General features: G+C 39.7%; 1 protein-coding gene across 1 annotated transcript in view; it reads left to right on the top strand.

Annotated features, from left to right (window-relative positions):
- LOC117485961 (ephrin type-A receptor 6-like) overlaps nucleotides 1–25,269 on the top strand; it is a 167,844-nt gene that overhangs the window by 98,819 nt on the left and 43,756 nt on the right. The window contains exon 5 of the mRNA XM_034134673.1: nucleotides 1,003–1,338. Within this exon, the coding sequence (XP_033990564.1) occupies nucleotides 1,003–1,338 (336 nt within the window). The remainder of the gene's footprint in view (nucleotides 1–1,002; nucleotides 1,339–25,269) is intronic.

Raw genomic sequence — 25,269 nt, 5'->3', positions numbered from 1 at the left:
CTGTTGACAGCTGGCTGCCTGCTACAGCACAATACTTACCCTGACACACAAACACACGCACATTCAGAGAGCACAAAAATACCTCAACAAAGTTAAACGTAAGCAAGGTGAAATACCTATGAATGTTTACTTCGCTCCAGAGGAATTTATATAGGAGTTTTTTGGTAGGGCATTATTAGTATCAAGTCTATGCTACAATGTACCTGTGTACATTACCAGACTTTGTTAATATTCATGAAGAGGATTTAGAATTCAGTCTTAGATTAGGTGTTCCTCAGGGGTCAACTTTGGGTCCTGTGCTTTTCTTAGTGCATGTGGTGTGTGATCTCTCCTGCATGATAATATGGGTAGCTTGGTAGTTAAAACTGCTTTGATGAAAGTGGAGTGTCGGGGCAAACAGTGGATTCCAGTTGTTTTGTTTGTCTGGCATTTTTTCCTCTCTTTTGTTGTCCTGGTCCTGAGCCTCCACACTACACACTGACATTTGCAAACTTTTGCAGATAGTAAAAAAACAGTGATTGTCTGCAGTTCAATAAGGTGATGTTTGTCAGTTTTTAAAGAGATAAGCAAAGAACAAAATGTTTGCCGATAAGAAGACTCCATCCATATGAAGCACTTGTATAAAAAGCATGGGCCTATATTAAGATAGGAGACCAAACAGGATTCTGTGGATTCTAAATGCTGTTGGTCGATTTAAACTCCCAGTCCTGGCCATCCTGTATGTAACGATGGTAATTGAAAAGTGGCAGGATGTGTAATACTACAGAAAAGAGCAAGTGGATAGATGGTCAGAATAAAATCCGTATTTAACATCATGTGAAGCCTCACTAGGGTCTAAATTCAAATGCTAGGCTTTTATATTGATCTTTTCAAAAGAATAAAATACATTGTTTCATTGCCAGTGGGCTTAGAAGCCATAAAATGCTGTACTGCTTAAATCCCACAGGTGAAAGTACCTTTTGACTGTTTTAGCTTTTCATTCCTTTTTCCTACTTCTCACAGGCCCTCCATCTCCTCCCCGCAACCTGCTGTTTAACCTCAACGACACCTCTCTGATGCTGGAGTGGTCCGCCCCCAGCGACACCGGGGGTCGCCGGGATCTCACCTACAACGTCCAGTGCAAACGCTGTGGCCCCGAGCCAGATCAGTGCCAGTTCTGTGAAGAGGAGCTTCGCTACCTACCACGACAGTTAGGTCTGACCAATGCCACGGTCACTGTCATGGACTTCACAGCACACGCCAACTACACCTTTGAGATCGAGTCCCTCAACGGTGTGTCAGAGATGAGCTCCTTCCCTCGCCCGGTCGCCATCATCACAGTCAGCACGGATCAGGGTGGTGAGTGTTGAATTGTACTTGATGTTTAGAGGTAATTATATGGTATATCACTTTGATTGCAACACTGTGATCTTCGAAAAGTTAATTCTGCTTTAATTTGGGCTGAAAACCTTCCCATTACATCTAAAGTACTTTCAGTATTCAGTACAAGTTTCACCTAATGTGTCAAAGATCTTAATTTACAAATTACATTCAAGCAAACCATTTAATGAAAGGTAGGATTAGTTCAACTAATTAGTTAGTGTTGTAGGTACTGCTGCAATATATTCATGTTTGGTGTAAGCATAGGTCAGCCTATTTGTTCAATGATACATCAATCAGATTCATCAAGAGTCTGACTCTTGATGAATCTCCCACATTTCTTCCTGAAGCGGTTATACCAGTACAGGCGTTATTTATTATTAAAACAAATTAATGCCACCATGATTGAGCAAGCATACTGTACCTGCTAATTTGAATCCATGTTCATGATAAACAGCTGTAATATTAACTATTGTTGAAGTAACCGGTTACAACATTGTAGAACTTTTGCTATGAGCTCTTTTTTATTTGTTTATTTTTCATTCTTTGTTCATAGCAACATCTTTACTGTTGTGGTTTGCACCTTTGATGCAGATAGAGAAATACAAAAAAGAGTTAAATACAGAATAATCTTACAAGTAATTTTGCTGTAGTATTTTTAGTTTTGCATCCTGAACTGCTGCTCTAAATGATGACAGTATAGGCCAAGAAGAGGTTGTCTCTACCTGCCTACTCCAAATAAAAAATGCTATGCTGAAAGGCCTATATTTCCTCTGGGGCCGTGGTCTGTACGGGAACACTTATGCTTTTAATTTGTGATTTGCAAACACAGTGTTTTCTGTTTTCTCCCTCCTCCCTCCCGTCCTCCCTTGACTATTCTCTCTCTCCACGTTTTTCAATTGGGTTTCTGCCATCCTCCCTCTTTCCCTCTCTCTCTCTCTCCTATTTTCAATGTTTGTTTTTTCTTTTCTTTGTTCTCTCCTTCATTTTTCCTCTCCTTCCCTTTATCCTTGTGCTGCTGTGGGAGTCAGGGAGCAATACATTTTCTTATACAGCCAAAACACATTAAATGCATTATTCCATGTCACAGGGGACAGCTCTAGCCTTTACAGGTAACTCAATGTTACATGCAGCCTTTTTATATCATTAGGGTGCCCAGTTTAGCACATAGGCTGGGCAGGTCCCTGAGCTGTACACACGACCCATTTGATCACTAATATACCCAGCTGCAGCTGTTTAAAATGCTCATGGGGAGAGGTAGATTCCTGGCCATCAGTCAGTGATAAGCAGCCTGATGAAATATTTTACCACTATCACCTTGAAATAAGTGTTGTGCTATTCAAAAACGCTATTGATTGGTTATATGTAGGCTATAACTGCACCGGGAGTTCTCCAGTCATGAGTAAAAATTGATTCCTCCTTATGCCAAAACACACATTTCAATGTTATATTGTTAACACACCACTGTATTTGTGGATAATACCAATTAAAGGTGTAATTTGTATTTAATTATAGGCACTTGATAAACTCCATAACTTCAGTCATCTCTTTTCAATTCATATTTCCGCTTCTCTCATTATACAACTTACACAAGTATTTTGAGTAAAGCCATTTCACATGCCATACAGTCTTACTTTCTGTTTCCACACCTCAATTAGTTATTTCAAAGGAAATATCACTGACATGTATATAGGACCGGCTGTCTTTGTTGAGAATGGAGCAGGATGATTCATGCACACAAATAGCCCACACTGTACCAATTACTACTGTCAGTTATAATAATATCATATTGTGACTTTTCCCATGGAACTGTACATATATTCACAGATAACACCAGTATGTTTTACAACCTGCAGCAGCCATATAACCGTTAACTCATTTATTGCTTGTCGGAAATGTATCTAAAACGGTTAATTCTGCAAGGAATACATCTGATTTAGATTTATCATTGGTTGCTTTGTGGAATTATTGTAAAATAAGGAGTCATCTTCAGTCCAACTTCTTTTTGTTTAACAATTCCTGAAGTCACAGATTAAATCAGAAACGTATGTATGTATTTACATAACATTTAAAACCAGTTTACTCCTGTGTGTCTGACCTCCCTTACTATAGAAGAGCTAGAGTGTCACTACACAGTTGATAGTTAGAATGCCACAATTTGTTGAGAAATTAACCAGACAAATGAATATTACTTCACCAAATTTGTATACAGTTGTACAAATGTAGTGGGTTTTAAATGGTACATAGTACATACCCTTACTGTCATTACTAATACAGTAATCTTCAAGACTGCTAACACTGTAAAACGGATTGTGTTGGAGCTGTGGTACAGGGCTTTTGTTGCAGTCAGTACACATATCACTGTGAAACACAGTGTGTATTAGAGGAACCTGGAGATTCATTATTTATTCACCGCAATAATGATTGTTTATTTATTTGTATTATTCTTTTTTTTTATAGAAAAAATCAAATGTATGTTGAAGTACTGCAAACACTATTAAACAGCAGCTGCAACATGACACTGTAAGAGACTTCAGACAGGCACATTGTTTGAGAGAAATACCTAACGCAGGCAGCTATATGAAACCTGCATTAGGTCAACTCAAAGGAAACCATGCAAGCCAAAAATGAAATCTTGCATACTGCAGTAATTTGTTTTTCTGCGACTCCAATGATATGCATACATACAAATACTTTTGCACACATGCTTCCCTAGACACTTCCACCAAAACCCTTCTGATGGGCTTGTTTAGAAATGTGCACAGAAAATTCTGATACCATTAGCATAGTGTTGCCATCAGCAGAAAATAAGTCATCCATGTGAATATCAAGAGTCGTCTGTAATAAGGTACGCTGGCCACAGATAAATTAGAATGAGTCATCAAAACGCAGATGGTAAATGTCTTGTGTCAGTACGCTTAGTATATGATTTGTTGTGCAGATGATAGGGCCGCTTTGACAAAACACAAACACACACACACACACACACACACACACACACACACACACACACACACACACACACACACACACACACACACACACACACACACACACACACACACACACACACACACACACACACACACACACATTAGTGGTATATAAAAGTTAAGGCATGTGATTATTTCCTGTCAGGCAAAAGCTCTTCAATATGTTTGTGATTCATCCAGTAAAGCACATGATGTGTGCACATGCATCATCTCTATAACACACTCACATTCACTGACACGTTGTGTTTCGGGAATTACAAAGAATCATAAGGATTAACAGCAGGGGGGTGTCATGGCCTGGAATAAATCCTCTCGTATTTGGAGAAAGACAAAAATAGTCAGGGGAAATTAAGAGTGCATTTCAAGTTATTGTAGTCGGCACCAGAAACGTGGCACTGCCGTGATCCTACAGACTTATAAGTTCACAGCTTAAGGGAGGTTCACATCCACCACAATCATCACTTTTTTTTTTACCAGCTACTAAAAAACTTTCATGGCCATCAACTACGTCCTTCCGTAATCTGCATTAAAGCCATTCAGAGGGGAAATATCACATGATCATTCCCCGCATCGGGATACCTTTTACAATTTGCATATGCACAACACGTGCAATATCCTACCAAACACCAGACAAGTGACATGAGGATGTAGAAGGTAAAGTGAACAGAGGAGGAGTGTAATGAGGGAGTAAGCCTGCGAGGGAAATGTAGTGAAAGAGTAAGGGACGAAGGGAAAGAAAGAGGATATGTATTATGAGAGCAGGAGAAGATTGGGACAGAGACTGATGAAGTGACTGAGAGGGTAAGAGATGATAGAAAATGAGAAGCAGAGAATGAGAGTACGATTGAGTGAGGAGACGATAGATGAAAGAGCAAAGAAGGAGAGGCAGAATAAAAAAAGAAGGGGAATTAGCTGACAAGACATGTGGGCAAAGGATAAAGAGTGCGGGGGGAGATGAAGTGACACATCTGTGCACCTGTGCGTGTGCACTGTGTAAACTACAAACTCAAAGTTGTTTGCTTTGTGATTTTAGATAGTGTAAAACACTTTTGCTCATATGCTTCTCACTTCCCATTGTTCAACGGCCTGATATTACGATACCCCAAAAGTCCCAACCTTTTCCTGATTGATTTGATTTCAGGATTAAAGATTTGTCAGATGAATAGGTTTTGGACAGATTTTTCTTTTTTCTTTTTTTTGAAGAAAGTTTCATGACGTGTCTTGGATGACTAGTTCAGTATTTTCTACAAATACAAACCATCATAAAGTATTTTAAATACTTAAAACAATCAATTTCTGTTGCCTTTATTTATGTTTTTATTTTCTTCAATTTGGTAAAGTTTACAAATTAACGTATCTTTTATTTAAGTAGAACATTTAAAACAGATAAAAGTTTTTCAGAGTTTCCGACTGAAATTTAAAAAAACATAATTTTATCACCTCGGTGTTATATAGTTTTAGAGAGGTATTTTAAAAAGATTGTATATGTGTGCGTACAGCATAAGGATAGGGGGGATTTCAGAAGTCATTTTTATTAACTTGGAAATAAGTTGTCTGAGGGGGTGGACAGGTGGATGGCTGCAGAAAGAGGGAGGAGGAGGGAAAAGACGGGGAGAAGAAGAAGAAGGAAATGGCCTAAACAGGAGAGTTGCTTTAATCACAGGAAGCAGCTGGGTAATTGTGTATGTCACTGAAAGCAATCAGAGACAGATCGCATTCTGAGTTGCGGGCGACGCATCGGAACATTCTCGCGGCAACTTGAGAGACGGTAATCAGACGGTCTTTTGTAAATGAAAAGCCCGACGGGCAAAGCTAACAATCTGGGAACTGCATGATGATATGGAATAATGTGGGAGGAGCTGCCGAGGGGAGTGCTGCTTATTGACGTGGCAATGACTGCTAGTGTCCAGATCATTTTCATTTGCTTCTATCCTCTAAAGGCAGATGTAGATATTGAGCAAGCATAATATGCCACCATCGACAAAATGAAGGATGATATGAGAGTGTGCATGTGTTCACAAAGTAAACCATGCATAACTGTGGGGTAAATGGTGTCCCGTGTATGTGATTACTATAGCAGAAGTGAAAGAAAGCACGTAATGAGACCTGTGTATAACTGCTGTAATGTCAGTAGCACTGATTACCTTGGCTGTAACCATCAGTTTCTTTATCACCATCATCTGTCGTCTTCTTCTTTCTCAGCTAAACGGTGCAAACCACAGGGACATGCCAACTCTGTGCATAATATGAGACTTCATCAAAATCTGAATTGATTTTGAGAATGTGCTTACCTGGCATGCAGGCTTATTACACCATGCACACAGAAGGCTCGGAGTTAATGGTGTGCAGAATAGGGGGTAGTGATGAAAGATTAATAAATACGATGATCTGATGGTGCACCTCAAGGTGTTGGTGCAGTATGCTCGAGATTGATACCAATTACAGCAAACCTCACACACATGTTGTATTAGTTAATAGTGTCAGTAGTTAATCATATCAAGAAATATAGTGTCATTGCAACATCTGCCATTTTAGATCACTGCAGTCGCTGATTTCAAGCTATTTAGAAATATTTTCTTTGAATTCTAAGTAACGGTCAAACATATACAAGTTACGAGAATAAAAGAAAATAAACTTAATTCAGTAATAATTTCTTAAGATGACAAACAGTTTGTCAAAAATATGGCTCCAATGAGACTAAGAGAGGTTTTAATCAAAAGTTCTTGAAAAGTAAAACCACTATCCCCTTCGTCCTTTGCCTGAAATGTTAGTTTTTATGATCAAAAATATATATATATTTTATTGTGTTTCGGCAATGCATAATCAGTGTTTGTCATTTAGAGATGGAAATTAAAATAATATGCATACAAATGAGACAGTGGTCTGTACTGATTGTATGTACAAAGAGAAAAACAAATCAGAAAGAACACAAACAAACAATAACAACGACTAAAGTAATCCCCTACATTCACTGCCAGTGAGCCTCATACACACGATTATTTATCAGGAACATTGTTAGATGAGTATATATGCATGTAATACATATGCATATACATACATGCAGCAAATACCTATACTCGTACAAATCAACTGTATACATATACACACATACAAACATATACATATGCTGCAGATAGGCTATACTAATCGCAGATCGTTTTATAGAGTGTGGAATGCATTAAAAAAAAGGTTTCCAGGCTTCCTGAAATTTCCTGTTTGAATATAAAAGTGAATATCTGATCTTTTCAAGTTTCATGTAGGACATAACGTCCGTAAACCACTGTGAGTGAGTGGGCGGGACACTGTCCCTCCACTTAAGCAGGATGGCTCGACGAGCTAGGAGGAGAGCAAAGAACAGAGATCGCCGCCGTTCTGCAGTTAAATGCATCTCCTTTCCTATAACCCCAAATATGGCAGCCAGAGGATTTGGAATCAGTTCAATACTGAACACCTGGGATAAAGTTTGAAAGATCTCTGTCCAGTACATGCTGAGGCGAGGGCAGGACCAGTACATATGAATAAGAGAGGCTTCAGCAGTTTGACATTTATCACAGTTTGGACTAACATCAGGATACATTTGGGATAGTTTGAGTTTTGAAATATGAGCTCTATGTACCACTAACTGAATTGTTAGTGACACGCACATAGAGAGGTTGAATTAACCAGTTTAAGTATAGAAGTCCATGTATCTACTGGAAGCGAAAAGCCCATATCCACCTCCCATGCTGCCCTGAGCTTATCTGTGGAGAGACACCTTAGATCTGACACCTTGTTATAGATGGCGTCCTCCGTGGACCTGTTGGCCCTGTAGGCGAACTGGTAGGGGTCCAGTCCGGGCAGGAGGGATGACACGATGTGGGGACGGACCACCTTCTCAAAAACTTTAGCGGGGATGGAGGTGAGTGCCACTGGACGGTAGTCATTTAGGCAGCCGATGGTGTTCTTTTTTGGCACCGGGATGATTGTGGATGTTTTCAGGCAGGATGGGACGATGGCCTGGGACAGGGACTGGTTGTAGATCTTGGTGAAGATCCCCGCCAGCTGGTCAGCGCAGTCTCGCAGCACCCGTCCCGAGACTCCGTCCGGCCCCGCTGCTTTCCTCGGGTTCACTGCCTTCAGCGTGCGTCTCACCTCGTGCTCCGTGAGGATGAGGCTGCTAAGGGCAGGTGGGTGTAATGGTGTGGCTGCTTCCGTTGGCCCCGTCTCGTAGCGGGCGTAGAAGGAGTTCAGCTCCTCCACCAGCTGAGGGTCACCCCCGTCGGCCGAGGGGTGGCTGGGTCTGTAGTTGGTCATCTGCTGGACCCCCCGCCACACCTGCCTGGAGTCGTTGCTCTGGAAGCAGTCTTCAATCTTCCCCTTGTAGTCCGTCTTGGCCCACTTGATCCCCCGCTTCAGGTCGGCTCTGGCAGTGCTGTACAGAAGAAGACGAACCACAGAGGGCTTTAAATATAATCAAAACTATATTTGAATGACCTCTAAAATAAAAAGGGAAACCAATGCAGAACTGGGGACTAAGGCTTGTCTCCTATATTCTTTATTTTTATAATGAATATTTAATTTGCTTGTATCAAAGACCAACTGGGTTAAGAAATGATTAACACTGACATCCATGTCTGTATTGTTATATTTCACATGCCTCTGATCATGTTAGCAATACGTTCTAGCAGTGTAGTGAATGACACGAATGAAGTACAATGATGTTGTTACTCCATAAAGACCGTGTCCGTAGGCAATCTGTGTTGAGAAAATAAGTGTGAAATGTAGCATCTGACAATCCCTGCTCTACAAAACTTTTATCACTTGTCTTTTTGTCTTTTATGAGCACTGGCAGCACAAATGTGTCCACATTAAAGCTTCTATTTCAAGACAATAACTCCCAACACGATTAACAGTTATGAGTCATGCTTGTTTCCCTCTGCAGACTGTTTCAATGTTATGTCTGTAAAAAGTGAATGAGCTGATGATCTTATCCAAGGATATTAATCCTTTTATTCCTTAACAATTGTTTTTGCACATTTTGACTCTTTGTTCTCGACACATTTGCATACTGTTTTAAGGATGTGAGATTGAGAAAGACACAACCAATCAAACTAAATGAAAAACAAACGCTATCAGACAGGATTATACAGTTCAAGAGACAGATCACAGATAAAATACTAGTTTTTATCAGCACATTTAATAAATATGAGGTAAAGTGAATATTTGGCCATTATCTGGAAATAGATTATTGCTAAACTGAACTCCACAAAAATCTAAAGCTGTTTTCTTTTTTAATTAAATGTGTTTATTTTTGTATTGATCACAAACTAATTGTATTTACTGTATAGCCTATTATCACATCTCACATCAAACAACAACATTTACCTTTAGACCATCATGTCTGTGTTTGAATTACCCAAGACATGAAGCATTATGTTCTAAAATAAATATAGTCGGATTTAAAGATATATTGTGCAATGTCTGAATTTTAATAGTCTAACCTCTGGCCCACCTTGAAATGCATTGGCCCTCTGCCATGTCCCAAGCCAGCCGCAACGACACAATGCAGCATACATTGTGTGTGTGTGTGTGTGTGTGTGTGTGTGTGTGTGTGTGTGTGTGTGTGTGTGTGTGTGTGTGTGTGTGTGTGTGTGTGTGTGTGTGTGTGTGTGTGTGTGTGTGTGTGTGTGTGTGTGTGTGTGTGTGTGTGTGTGTGTGTGTGTGTGTGTGTGTGTGTGTGTGTGTGTGTGTGTGTGTGTGTGTGTGTGTGTGTGTGTGTGTGTGTGTGTGTGTGTGTGTGTGTGTGTGTGTGTGTGTGTGTGTGTGTGTGTGTGTGTGTGTGTGTGTGTGTGTGTGTGTGTGTGTGTGTGTGTGTGTGTGTGTGTGTGTGTGTGTTCTCAGCCACCTCCCAGGCATCCCTCATCCCGGTATCGCGCCACGCTCTAACTAACTATGACAAATTAGCCCCACACTTAATTACTAGCCTGGGAAAATCACAATGATGTTTATTAGGCGCGGCATCATAAAGCGCTGTGTCCGTGCCCCAAGACCAAAGCGCTGTGCCGGAGAAACACTAATAATAACAACAGCCATACAAATTGGCTGAGTGCAATGACCGGGGGTCCCTGAGGCGCCGGCCGGGGCGGGGTGAAGGGGAAGGTGACTTTCTGTGGATGAATCAATACTGTTCCTTGCTGTGCTGTGCTGAGCTCCAGCTACCATTGTAGATCTGCCTGAAATCCACTTTGTGTGTTTTTGTGTGTGCGTCTGTGTGTGTCAGTGGGGTAGATTTAGCTGCAATCCTTCCTCCATTATGGCTGAATAGGAAAAAGGAGCTGCTAATGAAAAAGGCTGAATATATCACATTACAGGAGAAGTTTTTTTCACCACTGACATAAAGTTATACGGGCGTGTGTATCTGGGGGGGTCTTCTGTCTGATAAAGATTGAGAGTGTGAGTGTGTCTGAGGGTGTGTGTGTGTGTTTCTGACCACAGCTGGGCTTGTGGCACTGGCCTTGTGGAGAGAGCGGTCGTAAATAGAGCCCCAATGCTTGCTGGCTTATTACAGGTTGATTTATCTGCCTCTCTTTAAGGAATGCGCGCCCTTGGCACCTAAGCCCCGAGTTCGGCCCCAGGGGGCCCCAATTACCCGGTGCCACGTGTGTATGTGAAGATGTGTCAAGGGAATATTTTGCGTCGTAGTGGCCTGGATGTGGCGCGTGTGCACACGTCTTTGGCTGCTGTATACATCAAAGTAGCTATTCAGTACCAGGGTCATCTTCATCATCACTCTCTCACACACACACACTTTTTGTACCAACTGTGGAGAGAGATACAGGGAGGAACAATGGGACGGGATACATTTATACGACAGCTTCTGCCCCTACAGTGATTTATCAGGGTATTTATCCTGCTGATGTGCCTTTATCTTTTTTTGTCTCTTCTCTCTCTCCTCTCTCTGTCTCCTTCATCTGTCTTTCCCTCCCACACTTTTACATTAAGGCCCTTTGTATGTTTGAATTGTGTCCGTTCATCATTATAAGCTCTGACATTACATGCCATTTTACTTTACTGGGTAAAGACAGCTGCATAGCATTGATTTACCGCGTTGAGTCCTAAATTCAGAGTCTTATTTTATTCATAATGTTAGGCATTCTTCCCCTGTATTCCAAGGATGCATTTATCTGTGAAATGTCATGTTGATCAAATATATCTTCTTTTTATCTCCCCCTGTCTGAGTTCAGAATATTTCACAGTTTTTCGCACTTTGTTTGCATCTTATATTATCATCCTGTCATCAGTATAATGTCACTACAGTTTGATCATGATAAGCGCAGTAAAGTATGAAGCAAAAGAGATATGAATCCTGACAAAGCTTTACACTCAGAAAATCAAGATTTATAAGATGTTGCTTGAGGTAATACAATCACTCTGATATGCCTCTCTCATTTTGTATTGTCCACATATAATTATTATATTATTATATATAAATATTCCCTTATTACACAATTACACTGAGCCGAGTTAAGCTATTTATATTGTAGTTTATATAAAGTCCATATATTTGTCTGTCTTCTTTGACAGGGAATATGTTCCTTAAAATGTACAGCGCAATTCCTTGAACTGTACGGTAGAATCTGAATATTCAGCTCATTTGAATGTACCTTATATTTAATTACACTTTGATCAAACACTTCTTATAATCATCAATTATACAAAGTCAAAAATGGACAACTCACAATATTACATGGAAGTGTTAGAGTGTAATTAATTAGCATATCAAAAGTGTTACTTTTACAAGTTTTACCCAAAGTGTCTGTTCCTGCGAATAATCTAAAAACAAAATGTGTAAAAGCATGTTGAAAACTGAAACTCATTTCACATGGCAGATTTGGTATGCATCTATTGAAATAATGTGATCATAACTCATGCAGATGATTTCTTTTGGGGGGCACTTTCTAAGAGATTACACCTCTGTGCTCCTCAGTGGTAATGTCGTTAATTCTATCATTCAGACCCATCCTGTTAACTATCAGCAGCATGCTTCCCACTCCAGAAACACACTATAACAACTCTTTCAACACCTTGCGGCACCATGAGTGTGTGAGAGTTCATTTGAATATTAGGAATATCCCTTGCATATTGTCTTTTCCTCATCACCTGAAAACAGAGTGTTAATTTGTTTCTCTTGTTAGTAACTAAGGCGTAGGCTCCACGGGAACGAAAACGGGTTGTATCCGCATATTTCTCTTGCGTATAGCCCTTTAAGCTCGACGACGCCGTAACGGAACGGTAGAAACGGACCCTGCAAACGACAATGGGTCCAAAGGTGGATAGATCTGGGAACGGAGCGCTCTGAGGGGTCCAACGGGGCCGTGTGGTAGCCTATACGGTCATCCGTTTCTGATAATGACGACGCAATAGCCCCGCCTCTCCCCACCTCTGCTGCTCACCCCCGCAAAAGTACACTGCACACTGAATTCAGATTATTTATCTTTATCTCGATATGGACATAAACGCGAGTGAAGTCTAATCTGACAGGACGGAGACACGCAGCTCCTCCCGCTGTGATGCAGCGGGAGCAAAACCCACACTTCAAGTCATATCATCACCCTTAGCTATTTTAATTACCTCTCAAACTACCTAAACTAGTTATAAATATGTTTATTTTTACTGTCGAGTCATCATTACTGGATCAGCTGCTGCATGAGACAGACACTGACGCTGTCAGAAGAGAGGAAAAAGAGACAGGCTCTGTGTATTTTATTATTATATATCATTATATCGTCGTTATTCATTTGTTTTAAAGCTCAATAAATAACAAAGAAGACCTTTGACCGGCACTTTTATAATTTTGTCCGGAAGATTTAAACTTTAACACGCGTTGACCGGCGAAAAACTCTGCCCGGATCCCTCAGCCCCCACCGCGGAGAATAAACAGAAGTGCAGCCATGACAACCATTCTTCTTCGCTGCTTTTGTGGAGGAAGTTGCTGCTTTTGTGGAGGAAGTTACAGCGCCACGTACAGGCTCGGCATATGTACTGCAGCTTTTCCAGCGGTTGGATGTAAACGGAGCCGTCTCGTGGAGCTTGACACAATCCGGTGTATATTGCGTGTGGGCGGAAGCTGTTTGCGTTTGCGTTACTCCTATGCGTTTTGCCGTATGCGTTCCCGTGGAGCCTGGGCCTTAGTGACAATCCTTTGGGACATTTTCAAGATGGAGATTTCATCTGCTGTTGTTTGCATCACTCTGCATTGTAAACCATCCTACACATACTTCAGTCACCAAATCTGCTCTGTTGAAGATTTAGAGGTAAAAATATATGTTTTAGAGAATATTTAAAGCTCGATGGGAAAAGATCAAATCTAGGAAAATTCAACCCAACAGTGGTATGCCATATCTCCTGTTAATCCGCTAGCAGAAGCATGTGAAGGACACACAAGGACATGACATTGCTTCCTCAAACGTGTCATCACTGAAGGTTGTAGATGGATGGAGCTACTGACATATAATCCAGCTCATCTTCCAATTCAAAATGTGGTGATTTCTATTCACTTTGAATCTTGAAAAGAATCCAATTTGATCATCAATATACTGTTTCTATTGGAAACGACAATACCACTGTAAAGGAGTGGCCAAAAGGCACAATTTCAACAGTTTGAATCTCAATTAAAAAATAAATAGTTAACAAACAGCATGTAAGAATTTAACAGCTGAACAGGATAGAGAGCTTAAGGAAGAAAGCTTTTTGGTTACTTTTTAAGATTATATGGAAACAAACATTAAGAGTTCCCACAACGTCTTTGAAGAAAGGATTTTCCAAAACTAGGAAGCCTTTGCCGTAAAAGATGTGTGACAAAAGATGTTTTCCTAGTAAAAATGGATGGAGGTCAAAATATTTGTAGTAATTATTTAAGATTATAAAACTTGGATCTTATATAACTATCTTCATTTCTATGTAAAAATGGTGGGGGTGATGGTAAATGTATCAATCTGGTTTAAGAACTACCAAAAAGGACAGTTGAAATGCGACAACAAATGTTACTATACCAGAAACCCAAAGGACCTCCTGTGCTTTGGAGGTGAAATCTGCCCTGCTTTGAAGGTGTTCCCCCTCAGCGAACCCCTGCCCTCTGACTGGACCTATTGTCCTCTTCTTCTCCTGGTGTCTATCTACTGTATGACTACAGTATCTCTCTCTGTCCCAGTCTGTCATCATGAGCAACCTTTGAAGCCGTGAAGGCAGATGAAAGGGAATAAGAATAAAGGAATACAGTTTTTTGTAAAAAGGTGTAGATGGCAGATGGGGGGAAAGACAAGATAATATAACATTTCTCCTGGGTTTGTCAATGTTAATTGAGCAGTAGAATATTACTGTTTTTGTCATTTGTTATAACAAATTGGTGTATTTTAAAACACGATTTGATCCTTGGTGAAAAATGTTACCATTGTTGTTAGTAAATGCATTTTACCGATAAATTACACTTTTTCAGATACAATGTTCTCACTTGATGGGTTCGAAATCATCAGTGAAACTTCCAACCGTGCCCATATCCCAAGCCTATCATCAGACAGAGTGTTGATACTGTACCATCTGCAAAACCCCAGATTACGTTCAATTACAATGTTTTTTAATGTCTTTGCCAACTTTCTTCCACAACATGTGGGCTTGGCAAGTGCAATACTGTGAAGGACTATTTTTAAATATACTACTATACACCACTGCACATATTACACAAAATGTATCTCCAGAGCGGTTTTTGTTGTTGCATTCAAGTGCTCGGTCTCCACAGGAAGACTGAAATGCTATCATTCCAATCACTTTATAGTCACTCTGTGCTGTGAAGCTCCGCTCATCTTTATTGAGCAGCTAAGAAGGTCTCAGCGGTAAATATGTGTTTGGTTTTACACACTTTATAAAGCCGACAAACTTTCAAGCTCACCTTTCACTTTCTGTGCTTTGGAGAAAATATGGGTACTTGTGGTCCTTTTGTCTGTGTGACAATATAAGTTATTTCAGTGGGTGCATAATGTTCTTTGTTCTAGCTCTCCTGGTTTTCAATAAATTAATTCTTAAGTCCTCAAGGAGAGCGAGGAGACACGCATTTTCTTCAAGATGCTTTATTAATCTCCTCATAGAAAAATTGTCTGTCCGTGAACCTTCAATTTAATTTCCAAACCAAGCTACTTTGGTTTGGTTAAAGAAGAGCGGTTGTTAAAACAAAGACAAAAAAGAAAACCAAACGGTGAAACAGAAAACTTTTAAAGTGGTGCTTGAACCTAAACACGACGAATGAATTGACTTACTTTACAATTCAATCTTTTATAATGTGCACCCTTGTCATACAATAACAAGTTTAGATAACTGATATTGTATTCGGTCTCTTTGCCTTTGCTTTTAAATTCATTGTTGTTAATATTTGTAATATACTGTGCTTGTAGATGTACATGTTAGTAAGCCATCATTTCTTACCATGCTTCCATGATGTACTGTACAAACTAAATGAAAGCAGTTGACTGAGCTGAGCCCCAGAAAGCTTCGACCTGATTAATTATCACTTTGCTGGTGATAATTAATCAGGTCTGCACGTCATTGTCACAGACTGCAGCATGGCACTAAACAGAAGGTGTTCGTGTTACCCAACATAACGTTTTAGGAGTCAAAAAGAGGATTGTGTGCCAGTGGCAGCTCTGGATATCCTTCTGTAGCTACTACATAGTAGGGATGGGAACGATTAATCGAATATTCGAATATTCAAAATTATTCAGGTATTCGAATATGAGAATATGAGTTATCAATATTTTAATTGTAATTATTATTATTTTTTATTTTTTTTGGGAGGGGTGCCTAAGTTGATTACATCCACATCAAATGGAATAATTCAATGTATACGACAGTGCCATAGCTAAATGTGTTAGGTCTAAAGGTGTGTTTTGCTCCGCTCACCGGTCCCTCACAGCGGGCAGAACTGCAGGTGCTGATCTCTCTCTCTCTCTCTCGCGTCCGGTTCTACTTCACTCGCGTTTATGTCCAAATCCATCAGATCTAGCTAGTTCTAGCTAATGATATGGCTGCTGCCCCTCCCTACACGCAGATCACGCAGACTCAAACCTCATCTTATGCCCAAATTCCAGCTGAGAGGGTCTTCTCTACAGCTGGCCTGATTGTGAATCGCCTCCGCACCCGCCTCTCCCATGAGCATGTAGACATGCTCATATTCTTAAACAAGAATGAGTATTGAATAGCTGCATTCTGTGCATAGACCCTGTTATAGGTTGTTGATCTCTGTTGTGATTGGGTTACGTTACCCTAACCCGTTATGTTGTTCGTGTATGATCCCTCTTTCATTTAAAAACCAAGTTATGTTTTAAGCATGAAAGCTGTAGGCCTATAGCTGTCAACTGTTCAAACTGTGATCACCAGTTCAATACATTTGACAAATTCGACTTGGTTTCTATACTTATTTGAACATATTTTTATTTATTTTTTTATAGGATATGTACATTTCGGTTAATCGGTTAACCGTTTTTTTTGGGGGTCGAATATTCGAATATACATTTGCTTTCAAATTCCCATCCCTACTACATAGTATTTGGAACTTTGGTGTTTCAAAACATGAAGTGGAAGAAGTACTCAGATCTTGTACTTAAGTAAAAGTAAAACGTGTAGGGATACTCTCTTACAAGTACAATTCCAATAGTATCAGCAACAAAATATACATAAAGTTCTCATTATGCAGATGGCTTTTTTCAGAATAATTAATATCATGTTTTGATTATAAATATGTATGCATTAAAGTGTTATCAAAGCTGGTAGAGGTGCAGCCTGTTTTAATTCCTGTGTTTGCTGAATTTACTCGAGGTGTGACTAAAGTCTGATTTAAGTGTTGATTGTATTTCACATCATTAATCCAGAACTTTACAAAAGTAGCGTACAATTGAAATACTCAAGTGTAACATTCAAGGTCGTATACTGTACATGAGTGAATCTACTTAGTTACTTTACACCACTGCCCAACTTAAAGACATGATTAAAAAGCTCTAATTTGACATGTATTTTTCAATAGTTGATATAAAGTGACCTGAAAGCTAAATATAAGTGTCCTGGTAACTCGTCACAAAAGCTTATGGAGGTAAACTCTACAGTTTTGTCCACGCCAGTTGAATAATGCTGTATTCATGAAAAAATTAGCATGATTGAGTGTACTTGTCAGGAGAGACCGCTGTATGTATTAGGAGAGTGGAGTGCTGTGTTTGCAGTTGTGCAAGTAACACTGCACACACACACACACACACACACACACACACACACACACACACACACACACACACACACACACACACACACACACACAGACACAGACATGTATAAGAAATGCACAACAGAACAAGGGCTGTGTGAAAAACCCTGCACCTGTAATGGAGTGATAATGCTGAGTAAGACAGACACACTTTCTCGCACACACACACCCATACACACACACACACACACACACACTGAAAGACATAATGGCTGTAGCTCCATCAAACTGGCGTGGGCTGTAGAATAGTGACCTAAATGGGTTGGGATTGCAGCATCATTGGTGATTACCATTGAAAGCCTTGTGATATATAGCGCCTATAAACAGTCTATAGGGGAACACATTCTAACTGGAGCTCGGTGCAGCTCTGCAGTCTGACACAAATACTGTATATCCATCATAAACAGGCTTCCCATTTAGTATTACATAAAATAATATCAACTTTTTATGTAAAAGCATTTAACTTTTGTAGCAAGCATTACCACAACATTTACTCATATTAGTTTGCAGATGTGTCGTGTTGGTTAGTTTACAAATTGGTTGCAGTTGACATACATTTTCATGACTATCCAGATATTTTGTTCCAGCAATTTACATCTTTTTTTTACCTTAGTCCTAACACATCATTTTGCCACTAAGCTAAGGTAATTGTCTCTAATATTACTATGGAATCTCTCATATTAAGGGACAGATTGCCAGAGTGCATTCATCATTTCCAATGTAACACAAATGAGAGACCCTCGCTAGCAACTCCAGTATATTGGATTTAAATCAAACTCTGACTATGACTGCTGAGTTTTTGTACCGAATTTAGCACTGTAGTCCCAATGGTTAAGGACAAATAGTTTGGAAAAGGTTAAGGACACTTTCTTTGAGATTTTCTTTTTGTTTTGACTTTTACTTTCAGTCTGGCATTTAGCAGGTAAAACAACTGCTCTGTTGGATTAAGGTCATTCATTGAATCTTTTTTTTTGATGAATAACAGACTATGTACAGTACAGTGTTCACCCAATACAAATGTGAAGACGTAATACATTCTAAAAGCTTAAAATCATCTCTTAAACATCATAAAATCTTTTTCAGTTCAAATTCAATGTGCTGGAGTACAGAGTCAAACAATGTAAAATACCATAGGGCTTTCTTCCTTCAAAATGAAATCAAATATTCCCAACAAACTTTCAACATCCAATCAATTTTATTTTTTCAAAACATCACAAAAATCCAAAGACTTTAAGGGACAAACAGAAGAAAGCCCAGAAATGTTTAGATGCTTCTCCAATGGCAGATGTTTTAGAGTCAGTGATGGAAATACAAAACACAGAATATAAGCCGACAGAAACCCAGCCAAAGCTTTGCTCACTGGTTTATCTAAGTCAGTTTTCTTTGTGGAGAAACTTCTATCAATTGACCCTTAGACTTGTGTCGAAAACACACACTTTATTTCCTTTGTGTGTTTATTTCCATTTAGACACCTTATGCATTATTGATTCTCACACTATTTACACATTAGAGCGAGCGTATGGCCAAGTCTCTGAAGAAGAAAGCACATCTATTGGTTCTTGTATGTGTGTGAGGTCGTTAAATGCCCATCTATTAGGGTGTGTGCATGTGTGTGTGCTGCCAGAACCCCAGATGGATGACACACATAACTCTCTCACACACACACACACACACACACACACACACACACACACACACACACATGCCTCTCTGGCAGTAAATCCCTAGAGACTACATTACACAGTCCTGCTACCAGAAGGTTTTCCTGTCAACGGTGTCCTTGAGTAGCTGCATGGAGCCACCACAGAAGCACATGAGAAGCTGTGTCAGACTGTTGTCAAGTCATTTCATCAAGTTTCTCTTAAGAAACAGCTATTTTTACTCATCAATGCCGTACTTTTCTCTACCAAGCACTACAATCTCATTAGACAATGTTGCAAAAGTGATTAAGTATCACATCAAACACATATTATCTTGACTCCTTTTAATTCAATCTTGTAAATCTTGTACAATCATAAGACGGATAATGGAGATGTGTTAAATTACACACACTAATGAGCTATCCAAAGTTTTAAAAAAGGGCTTAGACACTTGATTTAACAAATTATTTTTACATATATTACTAAGATGTCTAAAAATTGAGACATTGTAAGATGTAAGAAACACCAACATAAAAATAAAAAATGCATTTCATAGAAAGTATAGTTTAAAAGTCCCCAGCCATTTAGTGTAGTCAAGCATTGACATATTAGATTAGAAACTGCTACCATAAGCTCCTTTTTAAAGAGCTTTTAGCAGTAATTCCTATACTTTTATTATTTATGTTATTTATCTTAACTTAAATTCTCGAAACAGCCCTGAAAGGTTTCACACACTGTGATGGTTCCCTGTTGTGAATTGGCACTAAATAAATAAAGTTGAATTGAAGCTAAGGAAGTGAAATGTGTCTAAGCCAGCTGTCTTAGAATATATTTAGGGCTTTATCCACCAATAGCCAAGGGACAGAGGACTGTCGAGAGGGGTTTTATATATATCAAAAACATGACATTTGAGAAAAGAGAGATTGAAGCAGTAAAAGACAGTGAGGATGAGGGTCCCCTGTGTGATTAGAGCCTGGAGACACTTGAAGGAAGTGGCAGAGAAGATGGGTGAGTAATACAAAAACAAGCTGGTCTTCTGTCAAACACACTCATGTCTATTTGTTCATGCCAATATGGTGCGTTGTCGAAAAGATATGAAAACTTATTTTAAAATATATAATTCTCCTTGACAGTTAAGCTCTTAATTCTCTTATTCTTTGTTGTTGCTCAATGGAAAATACTTTGTACCCTTTTATCTCTTACGTTGTTAAAAAGATAATGAGCCAAAACCAAGCTGACTGAACACCCGTTCCAGTTGGCCATGTGCACAGATTTAACCCACACGTGGTTGGTGTCCACCGTTTAAGAATCTTGACACACTGTGAGTTGTGAACCGCAAGGGTGTACAAACTTACAATAAAATCAATTGTTTAACAAAAGTACTGTGTCAGCCCAGGAAATTAAACTTAGCCTCGCAGAGAGCTAGAATGAGTTAGCAGATTGTCCCCGCACAATCACAAACCCAAACATGTTCTCTTTTTGTGTTTATTTCCAGGGCAACAAGCCAATTACCCCAAGGGAATCATTAAAGTTGTATCTTATGAGAGGCAGATTTTGGGGGGAGGCGGGGATGCAAAACGACTGGGAACTATAGACGGGTCAGGAATAGACACAGTGTGAGGAACCAGACAAAAACAGGAGGAGAGAGACAGTGATTTAGACTCAGTGGTGCGTAGCGGCTACCAGCCCATGTTGTCATTGACAGGAAGTGAAGGGTACATGCCTCCCCCAAACTAGCTTATCCTGCTGACCTCATGGGGACAGTGTGTGTATGCATGTGTATGTTAGAGGGCAGAAGATCTTGCCTAGCAGTCTCTATATCTCTCTCTCCCTCCAGGCCTGAAATGAAGGATGCTCCCGGTGACTTGGTTTCACCTCAGTGGACACATACTCTGAGCTAATGGTGAAGCTCTGGGACCGGATGTGTCCGTCTGTGTGCCCCTTAACAGTATTCAAAAGTGGGTGCAAACTACATAAACTTATAACATGCATCTGTATGTGTGTATTTGTGTATGCAAGAAGTAAATATACATTGTGGCTGGACACACAAGTTTCTCCTTTTCTTTAGGAAGTTATTCTGCCCCAGTGTTCAATTTTAATTTGATTAGAGTACATTAGACTTTGTTCACAAACATCTAATTATAATAATATGATAATTAAAAGGATCCAACCCACGCTTTAGTAAAGGCTGGTAGAAAATGTCCAAAGATATTGGACAACAATTCTTTATTGGATCAGTTCCATAATAAACTGTAATATAGACAGAACACTAACCATTGCATCAGAGGAAATGTACCTGTCTGTGCAGGAATATAAATTATTATAATGTATAATCAAGCACAAAAACAGAATGTCAGTTAACAAATGCAGTTTTTCATCTATATTGTTTTGGGAGCAAATCAGGACATTTTAAATGCAATACGAAGCTATGTTGTCAGGTTAAAGTCATGGTCTGGACACACACACATACATGTATAAATGAGAAATAGCAGTGGGTTCTTCTTGGCCCTTATTTTCTCATGACAATGTGTCAAGCTGGGAGTAAAAGTACTCCAGAAACATATCACTCAAAATGTGGGGGGCAAACAAGAAGACACAGGATGTGAGTGTGTAGGTGTAGATGGAAAAACTCTGAGCTGTGTGACACAGTGAAAAATATCACAGCTCAGAGTTGGAGATGCTTCAAATGCAGGTCACGGGATACAGGATGGTAATTGGGTTTCTCACACCAAAGTATTACTTCCTGGAGATTATTGGCAGTAATAATGAATTCCTGTGAGATGGAATTGTAGAGAGGCGAAGCAGCCTTAGGTGTGAGTAAACACAAGCTAGCACTAGAGAAGCAGAGTGGGTTATATACAGTATGTTCTTTATGACCATGGGAGGCGTGTGTCGCAGTGGGTTAGTGCACTGATCTTCAAATCAGAGGATAGCAAGTTCGAGTCCCACTGCAGTCAGCATGTCGTTGTGTCCCTGGGCAAGACACTGAACCCCAAAGTTGCTCCTGTGGGGATTGCCCACAGTATTGAGTATGTAAGTCGCTTTGGATAAAAGAGTCTAACAAGTAACATGTAATGTAATGACCTGTACAGTTAGTTATAGAACTTGGGAATTACCTGGAGAAAACATTTATGTCACATAAGGGTTATATTTTAAGAAGACAATCATCGTAATGACTAAATTTACTATGATTTACGAGCTACTTTATCACACATGGATGGACGCTGTCAGTAAGAGAGCAATAAGCAGTACAGTTAAAGCTCAGAATATGTTTTAACTACAGTAGTTGTAGCTTTGTCTCTCTCTACTGAGTGTGACTAAAATCAGCTCAGTTGTAACATCTCTGCATGAACAACACCCTATTGCCCTTTTCAGTCCACTGACTCTAGCTTAAGTTTGAATGATTCTTGGACAAGTACTGTTAAAGAAAAAGAAAACAAAAAACATTGTTCCTGTATCACTTCTTTGAGTCCATTGGATTCACAGAGGCTCAATTTTGTACTCTAATAAAAAACAATGTCTCTTTGTAGCTACCTACGACAGAATATTGGCTGTGAATACTTCTAATCCTGAACAATTATTTAGATAGACACCTCAGAAGACACTCGCAAGACAGGTATAGACGTCTTATTGGTCCTTATTAAACTTTACAATTGTAGAACAAGGACACAGTAAATAGGACATACTGTATATTATGGGGTGATGCAACATCATGAACAACACTGAAAGTAAGACCCAAAGCATCCAAAGCAGGATGCAAAAAATGATATTTATAATGCAAGATGCAGAACACAGGACATAGGATGTAACACACAGTATTGTCTAGGCTTTGCATCTTGTATTAACTCTCCCAAAAACAATATGCCTACAAAATTATGGAGGACCTGTTAAGGGATTTGGGAAGAAAAGTACCAAATACACACACAGATATGAATTTGGCCTTTTTCTGTAGACACTCCTGTGTGTGTTTACGTACGAGTTATTGTATTTTTCATGAACGGCCCCTGTGTGTATTGACTAATTACATTTTCCCGTTTCATATTGTTATCCATGCTAGAAGGCAAATCAAACCCGCACAGTTCCCTGTGAGTATATAGGGATTTAGCTGCGATATTGTGCCTTGAAGATTAGCTTTTCTTCTCAGGATGTTTAAATATGAGAGTTAAAGCTCCGCTTATTGATCTGGGACTCTGGGATGGAGTGTGTGTAGCTTCACTTATATTTTTACTTCATCCTGTCCTTTTATGCACTGGCGAGGTGTTGCAAGGCACGGATGCAGTCTTGCATCATATTCTAAGATATACTGATGCTCATGTTATTATTGTACGTGTACCTGCATACAGTGAAGCTTAACGCTTTCAGGCACACATGAAGAATGACTTTAGCTGAGTGAGTTCTCTGCTTCGCTCTTTGTTGTTCAATCATTGATATTCTACCACACACAGTCATAGAGTACTTCTGTACAGAGAATAGAAGCAATGATGTGAAGTCAAGAAGTGTGATATAGATGCAGAGAGAAAGGAAGAAAGTCTGTGTATGATGCGCGGGTGTGTGTGTACGTGGGTGCATCAGTATGACAGCTTTCAGAGCAGCACTTCGTGGCCAGCTGATTCTCTCCCATCTGAGATCCTGAGTGAGGATTATAAAACCAATCAGCAGAGGGTGATTGCTGCAGCCAGCCTGTGATTGGATCACAACCCAGCCGCCGCCATCAGCTCCGCAAAGAGAAAGAGTGAGAGATGAGACAACGAGACGCAGGGACAGAAAGAGAGTTGAAAAGAGATAAAGAAAGAAAGTCGTCAGAGGGGGGTTAGTGGCGGGTGGAAGAGAAAAAAAAGCAAAGATGAGACAGAGAGAACATAAGATCAAGATCTTGGGTGTTTCCCATCAGCTTTCACTTTCCAAGTCATATTTACTGCCACCGCCACACACCACAGATGTACTCGTGTGTTGCCTCTGTTGGTTACCTATCATATAGATTTTTCAATTTCCTTGCTTCCCTCTTCAGCTATAGAAAATGATCTATTACACCCAAACAGTACACGGCTCTGCTCCCATTGTTAATAGTGCAGGGTTTCCACAGTATGCTGTATGTCCTTTTTATCTGAGCATGTTAAATGAAAAAGACTCACTTAAAGGAAAATGAAGCGGCAGAGGCAGAGCTCAAGTCTTACAGCTGTTTCAAGTCACATTAGGGTTTAAATGATGACATTTATTTGTATTCATTTATTTTGCCTGGTTTAATGAAGGGATGGTGTGTCGGGTTGTTGCTCCTGGCTCACAGTAACAAGGTCTTAGTTTTCAAAAGAAGCTGCAGTCCTTTCTGTGTGAAGTGTGCGTTCTTCTTGTTTGTGTGGCTCTCCTCAGGGTGCCGCAAGCCAACAACTATTGTATCTATGTTTTTCTGTGTTTCCGTCCTGCGGTAGTCTGGAGACCTGTCGGACGGTATTTCCATGCCTTTAACCTAATGCATGCTGGGAACTGCTCCAGCACAGTGATTAGTAGCTCTATATTTGTGGCCCCCCACAGTCTATCTTGGAAATGGGAAAGGGCAAAAGCTTCTTTGACAACCACATGAATAATTTGAGATGGAATTGACTTCTTTCATCCACAGGAACATTTTTAATTCTCAGCCATGGTATCAAGGGATGTCATGCTTATGTAGAGAGAAAAAAGCAAACAACAAAGATGTGTTGGCTTAAACTGTGTGGTTATTCAGGTAAAACAAAATGACAAAAAGAAAGTTGGCTGTGTAGATTGTCGCTCTTACATTCCTCTTCTTTCATTGTCCTTTTTCTTAAACAGTAGGGATTGTATTGAAATGTGGCCAATGGCAAACAGCACAAGATTTAAATATAACTCAGCAGGTGTTGCTGTATTAACTGGGATTACTGGCCAACTGCTACCTTATTGTTGAATACAGATTACCTGGTTATTTTTGTAAGATTTTAGGCTTTCCAACATTGTGCCCTTGGGCTTTGTCACATCAACGTAT

Source organism: Trematomus bernacchii, unplaced genomic scaffold (genome assembly GCF_902827165.1).
Source record: "Trematomus bernacchii unplaced genomic scaffold, fTreBer1.1, whole genome shotgun sequence".
Classification (NCBI taxonomy): domain Eukaryota; kingdom Metazoa; phylum Chordata; class Actinopteri; order Perciformes; family Nototheniidae; genus Trematomus; species Trematomus bernacchii.
The sequence above is the reverse complement of the archived record's forward strand: the minus strand, read 5'-3'. Positions and strand labels throughout refer to the sequence as shown.